The sequence below is a fragment of the Amblyomma americanum genome, chromosome 7 (genome assembly GCF_052857255.1).
Source record: "Amblyomma americanum isolate KBUSLIRL-KWMA chromosome 7, ASM5285725v1, whole genome shotgun sequence".
NCBI classification, from domain to species: domain Eukaryota; kingdom Metazoa; phylum Arthropoda; class Arachnida; order Ixodida; family Ixodidae; genus Amblyomma; species Amblyomma americanum.
In genome coordinates this window covers 129,448,686-129,471,581 of record NC_135503.1, presented here as the reverse complement: position 1 = coordinate 129,471,581, position 22,896 = coordinate 129,448,686, and the positions used below count along the sequence as shown (strand labels likewise).

Below are 22,896 nucleotides of genomic sequence, written 5' to 3'. Positions count from 1 at the left end.
GTCGAGAAGAGAAACGATCCAGGGGTCGGTACGTTGCGCTGAGGGCATGTCGCTTCTGTGAAGCGACGGCGGGGTGGAAAGGCTGGCAATCTCGGCTGTACGTGGGCAGCGGGACAAGGCATCCGCGTCTTGATGACTGCGGCCGGAGCGATAGACCACGAGGATGGCATATTCCTGCAGACGAAGAGCCCACCTGGCAAGGCGGCCGGATGAGTCTTTCAAGGACAGCCAACAAAGCGCATGATGGTCCGTCGCAACGCCAAAAGAGCGGCCGTAGAGGTACGGCCTGAAATTGGCAAGGGCCCATATGATGTTCTAACGCTCTTTTTCACTGACGGAGTAATTAGATTCAGCCTTCGTAAGTGTGCGGCTTGCGTAGGCAACAACGTATTCATCGAAACCACAGATGCACTGGGTGAGTGCGGCGCCGAGGACAACACCACTGGCGTCCGTGTGCACCTCGGTAAGGGCGGTCGGGTCGAAATGGCGCAGTATGCGCGGCGCTGTGAGGAGGCGCCGCAAGGTGTTATACGCATTGTCGCACGCCGGAGACCACATAGATAAATCGAAACTGCCGGACAGTTGCTTAAAGGCGCCGCAATGGAAGCAAAGTTGCGAATAAACCGGCGAAGGTAAGAGCACAGACCTAGAATGCTGCGCAAGTCTTTGATGGAAGTAGGATTAGGAAAGGCAGAGACAGCGCGAAGTTTGGCTGGGTCCTTGGAGACAGCGTGGCCTAATATGGTCAGTTGACGCGCAGCAAAACGGCATTTCTGCAAGCTAAGCTTCAGGCCGACCTCAGAGAGGCAGGTCAAAACGTGCTTTAGGCGGGATAGATGGGTTTAAAGTCGGGAGAAAAGACGACAATGTCCTCGAGGTACCGTAGGTACATCTTCCACTTGATTCCACGCAAAATGGTGTCCCTCATCCTTTCGAAGGTTGCAGGGGCGTTACAAATGCCGAACGGCATCACAGTAAATTCATACAATCTGTCGAGGGTCACAACAGCCGTTCGGGGCGATCGACCGCTTCCATGGGAACCTGCCAGTACCCAGAACGTAAATCGAGCGATAAAAAGACCTCCGCCCCTTGTAAACAGTCCAGAGCGTCATCCATGCGTGCGAGGGGTCAGACATCCTTGCGCGTTGTGTTATTAAGGCGACGGTAATCGGCACAGAATCGTATGGAGCCATCTTTCTTTTTCACAAGGACAACAGGCGATGGCCAAGGGCTACATGAGGGCTGAATGACGCCATTTTGAAGCATTTGGTCGACTTGCTCTGTAATAGTCTGGCGCTCGGTTGGTGACACACGATAGGGGCGCTGCCGCAGCGGCGCGTGGGCACCAGTGTCGATGCGATGGGTGACGGTGGAAGCTCGGCCCTACCTTATGCTATTTCCTAAACGTCGTTTGGTATCAGTTCTCGGTGCAGGCACACATGGTATGGGTGGTAGCTGTGTCTTTAAAATGACCTCCAAACTGATTCCGGGCTCGCTCCATATGCGCTTGCAATTCCCCTGACGCTTGCTTACGGCCTGACAGCGACGTATGCCAGCACATCGATGTCAAAATCATCGGATGCAGTAGCTGGTCGCCTCCTTTTCTGAACGGGAACTGATCTTGTGATCCTAAATCGATTAAATATCGATATGAAAGTGGGGCAAGTTGGCACACTACGGCCAGGATGTTGGGCAGCATACAGTCTCAGTTCCAGCTGCACGTATTTGCGAGCTCACATAAGCGAGAACAATGACCATTTTCTCGGCAATGGAGTGCTTGAGTTTCGCTGGCGCGGCCGTTATTTCCACAGTGTTCAGGCTGCAGCGTTGAAATCTTCTCACATGGACGAGCTGACAGCAGCGGTGTTGCAATGGCTATGTTCGCACGCGCACTTCCAAAACAAGCACCTCAATGGGAAATCTTAACGCGTTGGTAAAACTGGCGCTGCAAGTCGCAAGAGCAGCTGTCTAACAGAATGCAGCCACTGCCGCGAAAGCCCTGCGTGCTCCGCAGGCTAGCCTTTATTTGTCTGATGTGCTTCCTAACATGTACGCAGCGATTATAAACGAGCAGCAGCTGAACCTGACGAATAAATGAACGGACGGTGTCGCCTCACACTTGGCACGTTTGTTAGCCACGTCAGAAGTGGTGCAGGCAAAAAGAAAATGAAACAAAATGGGCGGCAGCGCCTACCAAGGCTAACAAGATGGGTGGCTGCATGTTTGACGACGGCTGGCCTCTTTCTTGGGCCCAGCGATGAAAAAAAGATAACGCCGCTCTGAGCTGAGCGTTGAGGAGCAGGAGAAATCACCACAGGTAGTTCGAATTGGGCGCCGCATTCATCGCAACCCGTCATCTGCGGACGCCGCGCTTGCACTAGGTTTCCTTCAGAGCGCCTTATACGCAGAGTTTAGGTTTCATGCGGAATGGGATTTCTGTGGGCGTCAGGGCTTTAGATAATGAATTTTTCTTTCTTTTCAAAACTAATATGACATCGTCGTCTCCACGGCTACAAACTCTCCATTGAAAAAAAACCGCCAAGCTCCGCAAAATAAAAAACTAATTAATAAATTTTAATTTTTCAGGAAGCAATTAGCACGTCTTTCACATTCACTAACGCCTGCTGCGACTAATAGTTTCCTTCTGAAGAATTGTTTTTCTCAAATGACCTATTTTAAGAATTTTGAAAGTGTTCGCTGAAGCACCAGGTATGTTCTCTCTGCCCTTGTCTTCATTATCTTGCGCACGTGAAAGTCCATCTTATTTTTCAAAAGCCCCTCTGGATCGTCTAGAACGACAACGATGGATAACTTCCTTCACATCCATGTGAGAACACTACACCTAAAAGAACCAATTGCTCAAGGACTAAATAATTGGAATGACTTACATTTCATATGCGGCGGAATAGCCCAAGAGTCGTTCTCGAGGCAAATTACTGGGCTTCCATTTCCGACCAAGGTATGATAGCCTTGGTCGTAGCAATACGCCCAGAAGGTGGTGTTTCGGCGAACGTATTTCGTGCTGGCATTGATCGCTAGTCCAGGAGGAGCCACCTCGTAAAACTCTTTCACCGAGCAACCATGGCTGACTGTAACGAGACAAAATTATTCTGATTACAATGTGACGAAGCTCGATCATGCAAAAGAGCTGTGGTTGGCAGACACAATAAATACAATTTATTGCTATTTAACCAGGAAATATTGATGGAATGTGTTCGCGCAAGTAGCGTGGTGTAACCTGGCTCTGAAGCACTTTCAAACAAATTTGCAAATAATTAGGGCGTCAAGGGGTAGTCCTGCGCACGACAGAGCGTACGACAGCCCATGCCACAGCCACACTTCTGAGTAGATGTAATTATAGCAGAAACACCCATGCCACCTCCAATAGAAATCCAGTGGGAAACGGCCGCCCCTAGGTAAGGGCAACAACCAATTATCAGTTCGATCTCAGCCAGTCAGTAGCTACAGAAAGGAAAACACTTCCTCCAAGCCAGTAATGCACTACAACTGCCTCTCGATTACCACTTCTAAATTCCAGTGTAATTTGCTTTCTGTGGCGGAACGCCCAATTTACTCGAAAAACAATCTCGTTTTTAGTACGGGATCGGCATATTTTCGAACGACATGCGTAACCAACGCACACTCATAGACTCGCAGACAGGCCGGTTCCGGCGCAAAGTGATTCGCCGTCATCCGCCATCCTAATGCCATCTTGCCCAAAAGCTCTTTAGCGACGCGCTTTGATCTATTGATACCCCCCGCGCAGCGAAAACCCGAAGCGTCCGCAGCAACACTCGGCATACCAGCTTGCGCCAACTACTAAGAACTGAAGAAGTGCTGGGAAGGCTTTCGATGTCACATGTTCCACTCCTTTTTGCAGAATAGCCTCACTCCTGCAAAGCACATGCCATCTGCTGGAGTGGATATATTCCTTCTATTACGAAACTATACTGGAAAGGAGAGCCAGAGCCGCTGCGAGGAAGGACTCGGCGTTGCAAGCCGGGCGCGCTACCTCTTGAATATCGCTGGTTTTTTTTCTTGATTTCCTGTTCAGAGTCAAATAAGATTGCAGGAGCAGCAGAGCAAAAAAAAAAACAATGACAATACAATAGAATTCAAAGTGGCAGCTCCAGTTGAGGCTGCGCTGTGATTCAACAGCGTTTGAACTTTGCGAGATCACTCAACTTTGGCATCCGTTCAAGTTTCTCCTTCTGGACATTGTAAAACTCGTTTTGAAGAGGCACACTTTCGACGAAATACACCCCTCGCTGTGCGAGCATCCACATCAGCGTAGCTTGTAGCCATTCTCGTTTTCAATACACTGTGTCGACACAGCAACATGAATAAGTCGTATGGCACACCCCCTTCACTATCGACAGGTAGAGACCTTATACCATACGGCGTGACTGGCAGCTCTTTTTTTAAGGTCTGCGCCATGATACCCCAGAGAAATACTGCGTCATAGCAGTCAAAAAATTTGCGGTATTTGGCTTCTGGTTTACGGCATATTAGGCAGTCAACCGACCGTGGAGCAAACGAGCCTTTTTCTCTCAACCATGCTTTATCGGGCAATGTACCGCCATGTAAAAGGAAGAAGACTTTTTTAGCGATGGCTACACTACGCCACCTCTTCGACCCTTCAGTGTGGCACCACTTGAGTGAGCTCCGTGGCGGGGCCGTTGGTCACGTGGTTGGTCACGTGGTGCGGCGCAGCTGCCACACCTCTGCGCATGCGCCGTGTCAAGTGGGACGAAGATGAAGAAAGACCGCCCAGTGAAACAGAGCGGCTAAAGACTGACTTTGCAATTCGACTGAGCGAGTTTCACTCGGCCAGATGTAGTTATCGCGTCACTCCAGGTTTAACCAGAGCTAGACCGTGACCTTTTTTTTGCTGACGATTGAACTGGCGCACTCTTAACTCTTTTTGAGACGTGCTTACCTTTCTGCCACAGTATAAGTAACGATAAACAGGAACCGGTAGCATGATGTCAGGCAAGTGTTTCCAGAATTTTTTCGGGTCACAGAACTGTGGTATTCCCGTGAGAACCTAGCCTTTAATATAATGCATTCCGCCACAACTTCGCGCAAAACCCGCACAGCCTTCTGCGCTTGATGCTAGCTTCTAGACGACACCAAAAAAATCAGGTTAAGTCACGTGAAGCTCAAGCAAGAAGCGCCACCGTAATTCCGGAGGACGCGCGTACAGTTTTGATACGAAAGATCGATGAGCCCCTCAAATCGGTTTCAGTGAAGTCGTACTGGCCTATAACTCTTGCCAGTGTGAATTAAAAGGTTTTCACGAAGGTCCTAGTGAAGGTCCTAGTAAAAAAATATCAACACATCAAATGTCTTACACCTGTTCAACTGCTACAGCTTTTTTCGAATTTGTAATGCGGTTTTTTTTTTCGCTACAGTGTTTCTTAGTTATTCTTTTACAGTTTTCCTCAAATTGCTCACGAAGATGTCTTCTCATTATTCATGCGATTTGTGTCAATCTGTAACAAAAAATGCAGTCTTTGTGTACACATTTTCTATCGACCTACCTGAAAGTGTTTCTTATTTTTTGTAAAGCTGAATATTTTATGTTAACTTTTTTCATCATTATTAATAGTGTTATTATTATTTAGTAGTCTCGTCTATACTGCCTTGTAAGGGTTGCCTGGGCCTCGTCAAGCTGTTTGATTACAGCTTTTAGCCCGGGTGACCCACCAGCCTTTCTGGTAAATAAAGATCAAGTTCAAGTTCAGGCGTTTATACTCTTTACCGCTGGCACGAGCGTCGGTGCTTTGGAGCATATATAAATGTTTTCATTTTGAGTCCCGCGGTGCCTTCCTGCGTACATTTCGCGAACTTCTGTCGTTCTTAAACTTAAGCACTACACTTGGAGCAGCTCAGTAATTGATGAAAGAGTCCAGGCAACAGCTGCACGCCACATAAAATCTTCGCTCGGAAGCAATTTATTGATGCACGACAGGTTGAAGACTCACCCTTCGCGAACGAGGTAACTGGTATTCTGTTGCATAATTCTATGCATTAAAAACTGTGCAGCTTCACTTGAGCACACGCCTAGAATTTACACCGTAGTAGCGCAGCAATATGGAGTATATAGATTGATGTTTCGCGGTGAATCGAGAAGGTTTACGGGATCTGACACAAGTGTTTCCCTTGAACCGAAGCATCGCTCGTTTCTGCGAAGCGTTTTTCCTCGGAAGGTCGCTGTTTTGAAACAGTTGTACCAAAATGTGAATGGCTGCTCCGGAGAGCATAAAGCATTTTCACCTAGCGATAGAAACATGTTTCGGATAAATTCGACACTTACAAGGAAGTCTCATCTCATACACATGTATGAAAGCGCATGCCTTCACTGAATGGTACTTATTCCGAACCTTTGCTCAAGCATATCCCCTTTCCTGCAGCTCAAAAAGAGTGCTCTTTAGTTACGTTCATGAAGGCTAAATGTTAGAAACCGGAGCCCTTCACTACGGCGTCCTTCCCAGTCCGAGTCGCTTTGGTACGTTAGATTCCCATAAACTATTTTTACGTTCAGCGGAATCAGGGGCGGATATTTGTCATGAGGTGAGGGTCACAGGCGACAATATAGCTCCACTGCATTAAAACGCGAAGAAAATAAACATCTTTAAAAAAGCATCCTCCAACTCCTTCTCGCCGTAGAGAGAGTGTACTGGCAGTTCTACTCTTGGACGGAGGAGGCGTTTCACTCTTTAGGCAACTTGGGCGGAGTAAACTGCCGCTAGAGAGAGTACAGTAGCCGGTACACCCCAACATAGAGAGTGCCAGTGCCTTGCCTAGTGTGTACACCGATAAGCGGACGCTCGACGTCCTAACAGCAAACGTGGGGAACACACTGCGTAGTGTGGCTCGAGCCGAGTAAGGGACACGTAATTCCCATTGGCGCAGCGGCAGCGCGGGATTCGATCAGAAGCCGTGTTCATATGAATGGGACAGCAGCGCATCTTCTCTACTTGCCTGCTTATCGCACTCGTTCAAAATGCTCCAGGAAAGCACGTCACGCTGCTCCGTCAGGCATATATCTAGAAGGGGTTTCCGCGGTGCATGTAAACAGTCGCATCGTGGTCTACGCATGGAGCGGCCGTCCTCCAGATACTGGATAGCAGAAGCACACGACCCACAAGATGGCCGCGGCTGACCCCTTCGCGGCGGAGTGTGGTGCACGAAGGCAATCAATGTCAGAAGCGCTGTGTCAATTGTCTGGCATCAAACTCCCCACTGCTTTTGCCCATTTGCAAAAGCCCTGAGTTCAAACTGACCCGACATGGCTGCCTCGTCTCAGCTGCCCGGTTCGCCACATGCATATGATTCCTTATAAGATGCAGCAGACAAGAAAGTATTAACCCGTGCCCCAGTAACATGTTTCAATGCTCAGATAGAGACCACAGCGCACTGACATTGCGAACATGTCCTCCTCCTGGGATGCCACAGGCCGCGCACTTCATGATACGCTACCTTTCGCGCAGCCGTATATCTGGATATCTGCTAATATTCTGCAAGGATATCTCAGTCACCGCCATCAGTATGTAACTATAAATAATTTCACATCCTCTATTAAACCCACTTCATTCGGTGTTCCCCAGGGGAGCGTATTAGGCCAATATTTGTTCAACATGTACATTAATGATAGCGTTAATGTTGACCCTTCTGTTAAATTCATCATCTTTGCAGACGACACAACATTATTTGTGAGCGGAGATAACATTGACAAATAATTATCCGAGCCAATGACAATTTTGATAAAGCTCCAGGACTGGTCCACCTTCAACGGACTGCTTGTCAGCCATAGCAAGGCCAAAGCTGTTATTTTCTGAAGAAAAAGCCGACAGCTCACAGAGAATTTTTCTCTCTATTTAAATGGAAATTGCATTCAAATATTTCATGACTTCAAAACATTAGGCATAATGTTCAATGAACATATGCTTTGGGATGCCCACATAGATCTACTACTATCCAAATTAGCACGAACAATTGGTATGTTGTATCGACATAGGGATGTTCTTCTCATCCGTTCAAGACTTCTAATTTACCATTCACTCTTTTTATCGTATATTTCATACTGTTTTCTAATATGGGGCACCACTACTTCTACAAATATTGAGAAGCTAGCGCGACTCCAAAATGAAATGGTACGAGTAATATCAAATGCTGCGAAAGATCACCCTGCAGCTCCTTTAGTACAAAAGTTAGGTTTAAATAAAATGAGCAATTTTATAGTTTTCTCTTGTTCAGGGCACTGAAAACTGAACCCAAAAGTAATACTAATTTCTTACCACGACTAGCTGAAATCCGCCTCAATTCACACACATATACGACACTGCATCAAGAATATTGGGAGGTCAGTTTAAATATAACCAAATACGGCGACGCAATGTTGCGTTATTTATTTTCGAAAACTCTTAAAGACTTTCATCAGTTGGGTACTCATATAATAACTCTTTCTGCTCATGAGTTCCCTAAAATGTTTCTCGTATGTCTAAAATGGGTGACGTAAATATTGTAATTTGATGCTCGTTGTATTGTGTTGTATTTTCCTTTGCTCCACTTGTTCATCCTTTTGTTAACTCATGTAGCTCTGGCTTGTGACTGATACGTTTTTTCCTTTGCTCTAAATTCATTTGTGCGCTTTCAGAACAGTACGAGTATATGTGTTATTTTGTAAATCAAAGGCTGTTTTTGTATCTAGTTATTTCCGTTCTGTACGCCACTCATGTCCTTGCACTTGACGGGGAATGGGAACTCGTCAAGCTGCTTAAAACAGCAGTTTTGTAGAGCGGTTTATTGGCACGTTGCAAGCGCCGGCGACGAAGACCCAGCACAGGTAATCTAACGAGCCAGCGATGCGAGAGACTGGGACACAAGCGGCAGCGTTCCAGCACAACCATCCGACGGGCGGCGCAAGCGCATCGTCGTCATTGGCGTCTGTGCTGGTCCATCTTCGTTCCAAGTGCCCCGGCGGAAAAAGGGAGTCATCCTGAAGACGACGAGGCGGCTGTAATAAGGCTTCAAGCGGCTGACGTGAACGACGTCGCGGCCACGGCGGCGATGGTCCAAAGAAGGTGTCACCGGTTCGATGATGTATTTATTTATTTATTTATTTATTTATTTATTTATTTATTTATTAATACCTCAAAGGCCCCATCAAAGGGGTATAACATGACGGGGTGGAACTTCAGCAGTAAATTTCTTCAATTGACGATCTGAATGACGATGAGTCGATCGGATCAACGATGGCGTTTGGCAGGTCATTCCAGTTCCTTGCTGTATGAACGAAAAATGATGGCAGGTACGCAGAAGTGCGGGCAGGGGGCAGGCGACGTACGCTCTAAGATGCGGTAAGGGCCGATGTGCTTGGCCGAAAATTTGGACGTAGCCGGAACAGAAAACCAGACCAGTGAGCCAGTGGAGAAGTGAACAGCGGGTGTGTCTTGATCGGAATCATGGTTGCGGAGGCCTTGACGTTCGGCAGTGAAGGATCGAGTCAACTGGCGGCACTGCTCAGCATGGCGGGTGATGTCAGAAAGGGAAGTATATTCCGAGCTGTCGGGGTTTTAGAGAAGGATTGTATCCAACATACAAGGTGCGCGCCCGAATAAAAGAAAGATTAGGGTAGAGCGGTGGTTGCTTGAGAGGCGGTGTTATATGAATAGGTGACGAACGGAAGAACCTGATCCCAATTAGAGTTGTCGGAGCGAATGTACATGGCGATCATGTCCCCAAGAGTCGGTTGAAGCGTTCGGTGGGGCCGTTGGTTTGAGGGTGGTAAGCCGTAGTGGTGCGCTGGATTGCGTGATACGCAGCGAGAAGCTCGTGAATAACTTCAGACTAGAAAACACGGCCGCGGTCACTGAGAAGCTCTCGAGGAGCGCCGTGGCGCAGGACAAAGTGATGAAAGAAGAAGGCTGCCCTCGCGAGCAGTAGCCGCAGGTGGGGCTGCGGTCTCAGCATGCCTAGTGAGGTGGTGCACGGTGACTGTGATCCAGCGATTCCCAGAGGTCGTGAAGGGAAGTGGCCCGTATAGGTCGATGCCCACACGACCGAAATGGCGAGCCGGACACGGTACTAGCTATAACTGGGCAGCCAAGGGCGAGGTGTCGACTTCCGCTGCTGACAAGCAGGCCAGGAGCAAACGCAGCGACGAACGAAATTGCACATGTCCCGCCAATAGTAACCTCTGGCGTGAGCTCTCTGAGGGTCGGCATGGTGGTGTTCACAAATCTCAGATCGGAGATGTCGGGAAATCACAATTAGCGACGGCACTGTGGAGGGATAGAAAATCCCATCCAAGGATGACGTCAAGGGAGCTTGCACGGAGGAATAAAAATTCGACAACATATAAAACATCGGCGATGGCGACGCGTGCTGTGCAAGCGGCACAAGGATGAACAGGCTCGGCGCTGGCTGTACGGAGTGAGAGTCCAGAAGATGGGGTGGTAACTTTGCGAAGCGAGCGGCAGAAGTTTTCGTGAATTACAGAAACGGTGGCCCCAGTGTACACAAGCGCAAGTGTCTTGACACCGTCGACAAACACATCAAGAAGATTCGGCGGAGAAAGGCGAGGACTTAATCAGGGCGATGAGTGCGCTGTTCGTGCCCCAGGAACTGCGGATGCTAGTTTTCCGAATCGGTGGGGACGTTGCGACGCTTCATGGGTGACAATTAGCGGCGGCAAAGGGAATGCGAGCGGTGTGAAACGTAGGGCTGGCGACCGAGCGCGCAGTCAGGACAGCTCCCCCGAGGTGGTGGTCCGTAAGGTGGGCGAAAGGTGCGGTCTGTATCGGGGTAGTTCGGCACAGGGTGGACAGCCGCATGTAGAGTACGTCGACAGAGGCGCGCGGCGTGGCCCAGAAGACCGCAGGTGTAGCATATCGGTCTATTGTCAGCTGTGCGCCTAGTGTTGTAGGTAGCGGGCGTGATGCGTTTTCGTGGAGCAACAGGCGCAGGCACCGATGGAGGAACGTACGCATAAGCCTGCGGTCGCGGTGGCCGTGTGACAGCTTCGACATACGTGAGAGGGGCGGGAGCGGGAGTAGGCGGCACGGCAACTGGATTACCGTATATATAGCTCAACGGGGCAGCCAGAGGGGAGGACGGGATCGGTGGAAAGTCGACCTGGGGAGCCAAGTAACCTGGTTGCCGAACCTGGCAGTGCATCGGCGACCTCCTGCGTGATGGTGCGCCGGATCTGAGCGCTGAGGGCGGGCGGTGACTGGTGATGGCGAGATAGGAGCGAGAGCTGCCGGCCGACCTCGTCCCGCACTTAGTCTTTGATGGTAGCAAGTAAATCGGCCGTAGATGGAGTCGGAAGGCGGAGGAGGCCGACGAGCGCAAAAACGTTGCTTGCGCAACTCGTCGAAAGTTTCGCATACGGTATACACCGAGGCAATGGTGGTGGGACTCCTCGCCAACATCTGAAAAGCATCGTCGTCGGTACCCTTCATGATGTGCTTGATCTTGTCAGCCTCTGACATAGCCGGATCAACACGCTTGCAAAGGTCAACTACATCTTCAATGTAGCTGGTGAAAGTCTCGTCGGTGTGCTGAGCTCGGACACGTAGGTTTTGCTCAGAGCGCAGTTTCCGCACGGCGGGACGGCCGAAAACCTCCGCAAGTGTGCTGTTTAGAAAGGCCCAAGACGGAATGTCGGCCTCGTGGTTGCGGAACCAGAGGTTCGCGACATCGCTGAGGTAGATGACGTTGGTAAGCTTGACGCGGTCGTTCTAGTTGTTATGACGGCTCACCCGTTCGTACGATTCCAGCCAATCTTTCATATCCTGGTCGCTGTGGCCGCTGAAAACAGCGGTGTGCCGCTGCCGGATGGCACCGGAGCAGGTGACTGGCTGCGACGGGGCGGCGGGCTGTTGACTGGCCTTGGTCGTTGACATCGGGATGGTGCGGCTGCGAAGGTCCACGGTGATCGGGAAAAAGAGAACGCAGAAACCTCCACCAAATGTAGAGCGGTTTATTGGCACGTTGGAAGCGCCAGCGAAGAAGACCTGAGCATAAGTATATATGCAAATATATACAAGTATATATGCAAATAAATGCAAGTATATATGAAGGACATATGCAAAATACCTGCCCTAATCCAGCAGCTGTGGCCGACATGAATGAACCAACAGTTCCTTGTGCCCTGTGCAAATCGCCGGACCATGACATTCGCTCCCCCGCTTGTCCAAAGAAGAAGCAGGCGAAGAAGTTTCACAAGTCGCCTGCAAAAATGAATGTTCCTACAAGTAATCGCTTTGCAGCTCTCGCATGTGACGACAACGACTTCCCTGAACTTCCTTTATCTGAGCCCGCTGCTCACCATACGTCTCCTCACCAGCGTACATATGCACAAGCGGCTCACTTTCCCGGATCAAATGGTACGCCAAAACGTCCAGTGCATCCATCATATGTGGATACTACAGATGAAGACACAGCTTTAGACAATGCAATCGCGGAGGCTCGCGGCCGACTAGATGAACTCGCCCAGCGCTGGGAACAGCGTCGTTCTCAATCCTCTCGAAGAATTCTAATAACTCGGTAGCAATCATCAGAGGAATCCCCTAGGGTAAGCACTGGGCCACAATCCGGTGCCGACCACCTGTAAGCCGTGACTACCCCGACAGTGGATAATATATTAGCGCTGATGAAGCAGGTGACATCCCTCATCGTGGAAGCTCTTCGGCCTCGTCATGGATAGCGCGTCATCATCGGTGGTGGTGCAGTGGAACTGTCGAGGATTCGCTAATAAGGCCTCTGAAGTGAACATCCGCCTTCGCGACGGAAAGCTGAGGGCTTGGGCGTTCCTACTGCAAGAGCATAATGCACTCCCACGCCTTTCAGGTTTCTGAGCATACCATTCACCCTCTATCCCTTATCGCCGTTGCACCGCCTCCTCCCTCAGCCCAGGTAAATCTGCAATTTATATTCACAGTTCAGTTCCGCACACACCGCTCGCCCTTTCACGATGGTGCAACACACGTCAAGAGGTTGTCGCCCTTCTCGTAAAACCTGCACGCACACCTTTTGTCCCAGTTTCTTTTTATAGTCGTCCAGGCTCCGCATCGCCCAATCTGGGATGGGTTCGTTTTCTACGTTCTACCAACTCGGGTATCCCTATTCTAATTGGTGGTGACTTCAACGGCGCACACACTGCGTGGGGTTGCCCATCGGATTCCTCAAGGGGCGCACACATCCAAGGGAGCTTTTCGGATCATTCCTTTCAACTTTTAAACCACCCGAATACTTCTACCCGCCCAAGAGGTGGCCCGTATTCACCTGATTTGACTTGGTGGTTAGGCCCCGGTAACCCTCGTTGGGCTGTTCATTCTGATACTTGGGGTAGCGATCACAGCCCGATTTTTATCTCCCTCACGCCTACGCGTCTACGGAAAATACGCCGCAATGTACGAATAACATCATGGGACTCTGTACGCGCAGACAATTACTTATCTACATTCAACCCCTCTTCAGCACAGTCTACTCTCTCTGCTGTTCTCGCTACTCACACTATTACCACTACTGTAAATGAAGACGACCCAAATCCGGACTTACATCTCTTGAATCTGCGGGCTCTTCGTCGCCAGGCGGATCTTTATGCTACTCGTCACCCCGATGACCCATCGGCTCTTCCTACTCTTCACCGCGCTACCGCACGGGCGCGGCGCTATGCAAAGCGGCTAGGCAGGCAACGCTGGGCTGCATGGTGTGCCCACCTGTCCTCTACACAGGGCAATCGACATCTTTGGAGAGTGTTTCACGCCATGGAGCACCCTTCTCAAATTGCAGATTACACAGAGAGCATTCGCCTCGCGCTAAATGTGGATGAGGACACATTTGCACAACAAGCGACCCGTCAATTTTTTCCAAACCATGACTGCACCGCTACGTCTCCACCTGACTTATCGGTTACAGAGCCCTCCGATGGGATTACTTCTGACCTCACCATGGCAGAGCTGCTGGCCTCCATTGAACGTTTAAAAACTACTACTACTCCCGGGCACGACGGCATACCTAACTCCTTATACCGTAACTTGGATGGGAGAGCTTAGCAAACTCTCCTTGATACTTTTAACGAAGTGTGGCTTTCTGGCGTCATGCCGGGAGACTGGAAGCATTCTATTGTGGTTCCAATACCCAAGTCAGGTCGGCCTCCAGTATCTCTCTCGGCCCTTCGTCCAATTTCCCTTACGCCTACCATCGGCAAGCTTTATGAAAACATTCTAGCCGCACGCTTGTCGTGGTTGCTGGAATCCCATGATTGTTACCCAGATTCCCAAATTGGTTTCCGCCCACAAATTGGAACGGAGGACGGCCTTGCTACTTTGGCTGCTGACGTGCTTGACCACTCTCCGCAGAGTCACCTTGTACGAACCGTAATCGCTACAGACATAACAAAGGCATATGATAACATCCTTCACTCTGCCATTCTTGCCTCCCTTCAAACTCTTGGTCTCCCTCACCGGTTCCTCCTCTCCATTCACGCCTTTTTAGCAAGTCGAACCATCAGCGTGCCTGTCCACGGAAAGCCCTTTGGTAACTTCACTTCCAATAGAGGAGTGCCGCAGGGCTCCGTTCTCGCCCCCACATTATTTAATGTGGCTTTAATACCTCTTACTCGAGCCCTAGAGTCCATCCCTTCTATCCGCGTGCTTGCGTATGCCGATGATATAACCTTGTGGTGCTGTCATCCAGATGCGTCTATTCATCAGTCGGTCCTTCAACTCGCGCTGGATGTATTGACATCTCGCCTCCCTCCTCTGGGTCTAACACTCTCTCCTACTAAATCATGTTTCATTCGAATTGGAAATAAAGCCGGCTCACGGAAAGCTCCCCCTTTAAATTTTACGGTACATAGTTCTCTGATTCCTCAGGTAGAAACTGTTCACATTCTTGGTCTTCTCCTCCATACATCTGGGACTGGCACCCCGTGGCTGACAGCCACCCGTAATTCGGCTCACGCTACTCAAGTCTGATTCGTCGCATAGCTATGCGCTCTGGTGGCGCACGTGCTCATACGGCCCGCCAGCTTGTGCGCTCTATCCTTCAGCCAAGGATAGTGTATCAGGCACAATTTCAACGCCTCACCCGCAGACAGTGGGACTCCCTTGAAGCTATCAATCGTGAGGCTATGCGCGTCATAACATATCTGCCTCGTTTAACACCCATACCTGTGCTACAGGAGTTCGCCCAACTTAATACACTCAGTGAAATCATCGACCAACGGGTGGCAAATAGAGCTCGGAAACAGTCTCTCAAACTTCATCGTTTAAAGACACTTCCACCGTGGTCCTATTGCCAGCTCACTGACAATCGCCCCACTGTGTCCCCGTCGGTATGAGCAGCGTATCTGCCTGAAGGGTGCATATTATACACGGATGCATCACATTCTGCAGAGGAGGGGAGTTACTGCTGTGTATAGTCCATTCTCATCCGCATCTCAACTCTCGTGCGACGTATACTGCGGATACGTGCACTCCCCTGGCATTGGCACTTCAAGCCATCTATAATGCCATTGCTTCCCTTCCGCTCGTTCCCACATTCAATACAGTTCATATTTACACCGACTCCCGCGCCGCCCTTAAACAGCTTAAGGCTGTTCGACGGACGTTCCAGATTTCACAATCAATTCATGTGCTCTGCGCCAAAGTATCCATGTCCTGTGCGCATACACTGGATTGGCGGCCATACCCAGGATTCACATAACATTCAAGCGGATGCTATGACTCATCTTCATACATTAGACGATCCGCCACCTTCCCCTCTTCCCCCAGATCCGTTCCTGTCCCATGTTTCCGATTCCGAAGTTCTGCGCCAGCGAACACGCGCTCTAATTCCTCCGTGTTCGCACCGTCTCCCCCGTAGTCTTACTCGGCAGGAGGAGGTATCCGTGCGCCGGATTCGGGCAGGGGTGGCTCTGACACCATCTGTCCGTCATCGGTGGCGTGCCAAAGATCTGTCAGCACCTGAGAGGTGCCCTCACTGTAGCGCTGCACCGGACATTTGTGATGTGCGGCACTTGTTGTGGACGTGCCCAGCGACGGCTGCTATCAGAAAACGGCTCTTCAGGGAGGTGGGCCTGCGGTGGAACCGCGAAAGTGACTACGTGAAGTGGTCTATGGACAACCGTTTCATTAGTAACCTCTGCGACTACCTCCGCGCAACGGTTCTTCACTCCTTCTTTTAACTTTCAATCACGTGCATTCCTTCCCCCCCCCCCCCCCCCTTCCTTTTTTCAACTTATGCCTCATGGCACACTTCTTTAATAAAAAAAAGTAATCTACGAGCCAGCGAAGCGAGAGACTGGGACACAAGCGGCAGCGTTCCAGCACGAGCATCCGACGGGCTTCTTCTTCTTTCTTCTTCTTACCTCAGTAAACATGACACATACCCACGAGGGGGGATTGGCCAAGGTGTTGTTGTTGTTGTTAGCCTATCAAAAGATGGCACAACCCCACACTGGGGATCGGCCAAGAATCGGGTGCCTATTCACCTGAACGCAGTTAATAAAAAGAAAAAGCACGTGGGAGCGCAACGCCGGTGAATTCTTCTTCATGAACAGAAAAGAGATGAGAGTTTTGATTTCAAAATTATAATAATAATAATGAAGAGAGGGAAGAGAGGGATTAAATAATAATGATTAAGTCAAAATGTAATAATTGATAGAAAAGAAAAGTTTGGAACACTTAGCAAGGCAGTCGGTGAGATTCTATCAGGAAATTTAGAACAGCGGTACAAACAGATGTGGCTGAACCCAAATGTGGTGGCGCCAAAGGATAGCAAGAACGGGCTGCTCAAACTAAGGCCAAGATGCTGCAAGGGCTCCTCCAGCAACCTTTTTCTCAGAGAGTTGAATCGGCGACAGTGCAGCCAAAAATTTTCTATAGATTCAGGCTCACGGCAAAATGCACAAAGGGGAGAGAGCGCCAAACCCGACTTGTGTAAATAGAAATTTAGAGGGGGGATGCGGCAGCGCAGCCTCGTCAGTGATACTTCAAGCTGCCGAGAGCAACAAATTTTCCTGTTCCAATAATATTTTAGGTGCTCATAATCCGCCGATGTTAAAAGTGTTGTGTCTTGCGTGCTTAAAAACGCACGTCGCCGAAATCTAGATGCTGTAATATAGGCTGTAGCCTGGATGATTGGCAACACGGGGCCGCTGAGGGAAGCCTTTGCAAGATTGTCAGCAGTCTCATTTACTGTCACACTGCTGTGCCCGGGAACCCATACTAAATGAACAAGGCTCAAATGCGGAGGAAGTAGGGATAAGAAAGTTGATAAAATGGGACCGTCAACCTGTGCAGCGAGGGACGAACACAAAGATAAAGAATCAGTAATTACTGCAACTGCTGTAATAGAGGGGTCAAGCTTGCGTAGAGCAAGTACAACTGCTAGAAACTCTGCTTGAAAAATACGGGTGAAATCTGGAAGGCGCAGTGAAAAGGACCAGTCTAAATGCGAGCAAAATATTCCCACACCTGCTTTTTCATTAGATTGCGATGCGTAAGTGGTTATTGCTATTTCTGTAGGTAGGGTCCTGAGATAATCTTTTAGTAGACCATTAGACTCAGTGGCAAAGGTTTTGCATTTTTTTGGAATATGTCGTCGAAAACAATGTGGATAGCGGGCCCATTGCGAAGCGCAGGAAGGATATCATAAATGTTAACATCTAAAGGCTGAAGTAATCTTTGCACAAACACTACCTGAGGGGAATTGAAACGAGACCAGGGGACACCAAAAAAGGAGGTCGGCTGACAACAGAAAATGCTTTGGGAACGGTGGAAATGTGATTCATAGATCCTGAGGTAAGTTTGCACAGTTAAAAATTGAAGTCGTGATAAGAGAGGAGGAATGGGGGCTTCAAGGTACAGCACATTGGTAGCCACAAATTTTGGAAGGCCGAGGCACATGCGAATTGCTTCCCTCTCTAAAAGGACGAGAGGACGAAGTTTATATGTAGCCGAGCCTGAAAAAAACACTGATCCAAATTCTAAAATTGGCCTGACATACATTATGTAAATCATTAATAGCGCATCTCTGCGCGTGCCGTGCCGGTGATGACATAATCTCCGTAACATGCCCACGGCACGAGCCCCTTTCGCCGCGACATGGTCAATGTGAGGTCGCCAGGTGAGCTTGTTGTCATAAATGACCCCCAGGTATTTTGAGGATTGAACCTGCGGTATTATTGCCAAGCTGTCCGAAGGGCGGCACAAGCGCTTCGTCGTCGTTGGCGTCGGTGCTGGACCATCTTCTTCATTCAAGTTTTTTTTCTCATTCTCTATGCTCACGGAGAGCATAAATAAAGATTTGAATTGATTTTATTTGATTTTGTTTTGCCGGATAAATACATCTCTTGTATTACTGCAGATCTGAGGCATCCTTCCCATTTTTCGTGCTGAGCACCTTCAAGGTGATCGCCTTTCGGTATGCAGCAATGACAATGTTCGCCCCCGGAACGATTGTGAGATTCTGGCCCCCAGTGTTTAGCATTGGCAGTGTTCGCTTATAGCCAGGAAAGAGTCTTGCGTCGACGTTTGTTCCAGTCAAATATAAGTTCTCGAAAATGTCACCAAAGCGTGTCCTCACCAAAGAAGAATTGAAAGAACGGCGTCGTTCATGCGGCGAAACAGCACGCCAACGCTTGTATACATCCGTTGAATTTTAGCGATTCACATGTATTGACCGAAAATTCAGCTAGATAAGAAAGCTATTCGCTTACTTAGACAATCACATTTGATAGTTTCTGCATAATTTTTTTCATTTTACTTCTCTCCGAAGTAAAATGCTCGCTGCTACAGAATTGCGATCCAAGCTCAAAGTTGTTTCCTTTTTTATTCACTTGTTGTAGGACTGCTGCTATCGCACCTAAAGCTTACGAGAGAATAGAATCAAATTCTTGCTCATGAGCTTTGCGTACAAATCGCACACATTCCATGCTGGTACAACCTGGAGTATGTTGCAACGGTGCGTGGCCTTTCTCCCCACATCCGCTTTCGGCTTCGAAGCCGGCGTAAAGAATATCGAATGGGACAAGAACTTGTATGCCCCGCAAGGTAAGTGCCTGCTCGGTCTTTTAGGCTGCCAGCATTCTAGAGACAGTAAAATTTCATGCGCTGTACAGAATAGGTTGGTGAACACTGGAACAGGGCTATTTTTTTTTCTGCGTCCTTAGCAAAAAGCAAACAAAATGCAAAGGCTATCACACGATGTGTTTCCCAAAATCTGCACCAGAGGTATTGGTTGTACATTTCGCTTTTATAATTATCGTCTTCCCATTGCGTCTATGACTTTGATTTCGCTGTGGGCTTCTGGTGTGTAGAGGAGGGTGGAAGGTGAAGGCATTCTGGGAGGCAGAAGCAAATGGGTAGGTGGTTACCAAAGGTGCACTCACCCAGCCACCTAGCCCAGGGGCAGAGGGTTCGACAGCTCGAGCACTTTTTTTTTTCACCGAATGAAGGCTATGTGATAACGCAGTAAAATTAAAATCGCTGAAAAACGACACACAGAAAGACAGCTCCGTAACATCGGCCACGCAAGTTTACGGGAAATGCGTTCGCGGAAAAAAAAATGAGCTGCCTCATGGCCCAAACGGTTGGTACTGTTACCAGCCGATGGAGCGCGCTCGTTCCCACACACCTTCAGACATTTCAGGCTACTGGCTTGCGTGATAGCGTCGACATATATTTTTTCACGCGCACCCACACACCGTAATCTTCTATATATGGCCCATAGTACATCCCCTGACACGCTCTATCGAACTGGTCCAGAAAAATTAACAACAGTTTGCGAACCCTTCTGGGCAGCGATGGACAAACTCTGCGGGTGCAATATTTTTTATAGACTTCATTTATTCTCGAGAGCGACAGCTCAGTGAAAAATGTAGCCTGAAGATGGTATGCACCACCACGGTACGCAATCTTTCTCTTTCTCTTCAAAGCAACAAGTTCAGAAACAAACAACTTTTGTTTTCGGCAGCTGTCGAGCTGTTGTGCAGTTTAAGGACAATTGAGGACAAAAGCCTATAAGACTGCGTCGGCCGCATACGAACCCTATAGCTCTTCCATTATACGCTGGCTCAGGACCACCAGTGAAAATAAGATGTACGTGCTGTATTGTGACGCGGTGAAAGGAGGTGATCGTTGACTAACAAGGCACGTACGCGCCAAGATTGTTTTGTTGCTTGTCCTGGTGACTTTGGTCCTCGGTAGTACTTTTACGAAATTAAGGCATGACGGCATGACAGCGCAAGTTGAGCTGCTCATGAACCTCGTAATCTGTCCTCCCCCTTCCTCAGTCTGCATCCTCCCCTTTTAAAAACAGAACGAAACCTCAAGCGCTTCCAAAGACGGCTACTGCTAAACATTCCTCAGTTTTGGAGAAAAAATACTGAGTTGCTCTCTGAATTACAGCAGCATAGGCCTTGTCCCGCATCGCGTAATAAATCGTCTTTCATAATAATTTCAGCATATTGTTTGGATCATTAGTAATTAGTTAAAAATAAGTTGGTTGTATCAATATCAACGTGTCACCAGGAGAACTAGTTAGCACCTGTGCCAGGAGAATGGATTTGGTACCCCCACTTACTTTCGGTGCACCAGGGCTCTGGTGGTTCCCACATGCCATCCCGGCATCTCACCGGTAATTCTGTTCTGCTTGTGTTTCGAAGCGACTTCTCTTTAAAGTGATACCCGTCAATGCATTTCACAAAGACGGTGTTGTCAGATTCATACTCTCGTATACCAGTTTCCACTTGCTGCTGAAAAAGTGCAAGAGAATACAAGAGCAGGCGTATTTTCTTGTATATGTGCTCATGTCATCACACCAACTCAAAAACTGCGGTGTGGCATTCTAAAAAATTTGGCACAGACTCTTAAGACTGCTTATGTGTGACAATGCGAAAGCATTAAACTGCTGAGTCATGCCCGGTTGTACGGCGAATGCGCTTCGCATATACTGCGTTTATAACCGCAAAACCGAAGAGCAGCACACTGAGCAGTGAACAGAGCGCCTCTCGCAAGTCGCACGCTCACTACTCACTATATAGCTCTTTTACACTTCGCTCTGTGATACCACTGGTGTGCATGCTAACCTATGTACAGTACATCCTTCCCAACCACACTCTCAGCATTCCTGTTTGATTCTCTCTGAAGAAAAAACAAAAGAATCCGTCATTTTTGCAAATTTCAATCAGCAAAAAAAAGTACAAAAACAGGAACAACTGATGCTCGCTATAAGTTAAGGAATCGTCTTGACTCCACTCGCCGTTAACATTTTCACGAGAAGCACTACAGAAATGAAGCTGGAAAGAACGTTTACCTCTGTCTGTGATCTGTAAGACGTGTTGCGTAGAACTTGTGAACCGAGGCCAGGATTAACGACACATCTGCCTGAAATAAAATGTGACAATTAGGCTCCCTGTGCTTTTCTCCATAAATATCAGCTCGGTCCTCGAGGGATTCATCTAAGTTCATGCGTTCAGACAAATAAATTAACCACTAGGTTCCATGTTAGATTTACAGAACGCTGCGTTTGTTGCATTCGGCCTCAGTAATGCAGTCTACCGAGAGAGCAGGACGCCTCCACTCTATTGGCCTTTATTCCTCTGTCGTTGTGTACTGCGATATCAATCAAAAGCCTGCTTGCTAGTTTCACGTATACATGCAGTGCCTAAAGTTCATTCGAACTGGTCGGGCTGCGCATGAACAATAATATGGACCACATGAAGCTCTCCCCTCTCACCGAAGCTATAATACAGTATGATTCACAAAAAGAAAGAAATAAGACAAATAAAAGAAATAAGGAAAAATGTTACGTTTACGTCTGTAGACAGACAAGAGAATTGAGTTTGGTGTTGCTCGTCTGCATCATCACGACAAGGGGAGATCTAGATAGTGTCAAGGAGAGATACTGCCCTGAACAAACACAAGCCTGAAAGAACTCTCCAGGCCCCTATTCGGCTGATCGATATGATCTCCTTGGGATTAGCTTTGCGTTGGTTCCCTTAGGTAATCGCTAATAGCTCTGGTATGGTGACCGTATCAACGACGCACATTCTAGGTGAGGGCGTATATAAGTTGTGTTAACTAATTTTCGGGCATGAACAGGCGCCTTTTCATTGTTTCGGCGGAGACAACCACGTGAGTGAGATTCATTATCACTGATGGAAGTGATATGTTCGGACCAGGAAAGGTTTGGTGTTATATGAATGTCCATATATTTTTCCGAATTCTCAGACACAGGCACATTATTTAGAAAGTAAGACAACTTAAGAATAGGACGTTTACGCCCGAAGGTCATTATTTTGCATTTGGATGGGTGAAGCGCCATCAACCAATTTTCACACCACCTAAAAATATTATCCTGCTGAAGAACGTCATGGTCTTCAGTTGAGTTTATTACGCGGAACATTTTGCAATCATCAGCGAACAACAGCAAACAGGATGACGTATTAGTTGGCAGATTATTAATATAAATAAAAACAACAAAAGACCGAGAACACTGCCTTGTGGAACACCTCAAGTAACATAAGCAGATGACGAGGAGAAATTGTTAAAAAAGGTACACTACTCGCGATGGGAGAGGAAGTTACGAAGTCATGACAATATTAAGGAATCATGTCCAAGTGCAGAGAGTTTGGAGATTAAATGGCAACAGGCTACGCGGGTCAAATGCCTTTGAAAAACCAAGAAATATGTAATCAGTTTGTTCAGTTCTATCCATATTAAAATTCAGATCAGTTCCCAGCTCGAGCAGTTGTGTATAACACGATCAACCTTTTCTGAAGCTGTGCTGGTTAAAAACGAAAAGTTATTAGACTCAGGATGACGCTGAGCAGTACAGGAAGCAACGTGTTGAAGTAATTTACAACACATGCAA

The 22,896-nt window shown here is 48.3% G+C and overlaps 1 protein-coding gene across 3 annotated transcripts in view; it reads right to left on the bottom strand.

Moving 5' to 3' along the window:
- LOC144099573 (zona pellucida sperm-binding protein 3 receptor-like) overlaps positions 1–22,896 on the bottom strand; it is a 59,594-nt gene that overhangs the window by 5,767 nt on the left and 30,931 nt on the right. Inside the window, exons 9-11 of one of the 3 annotated variants that reach the window (XM_077632991.1) lie at positions 21,337–21,407; positions 20,605–20,776; positions 2,889–3,089 (exon numbers count right to left, since the gene is read on the bottom strand). In XM_077632991.1, coding sequence (XP_077489117.1) covers positions 2,889–3,089; positions 20,605–20,776; positions 21,337–21,407 — 444 coding nt within the window. The remainder of the gene's footprint in view (positions 1–2,888; positions 3,090–20,604; positions 20,777–21,336; positions 21,408–22,896) is intronic. The other 2 variants (XM_077632992.1, XM_077632993.1) reach the window with 2 other exon arrangements.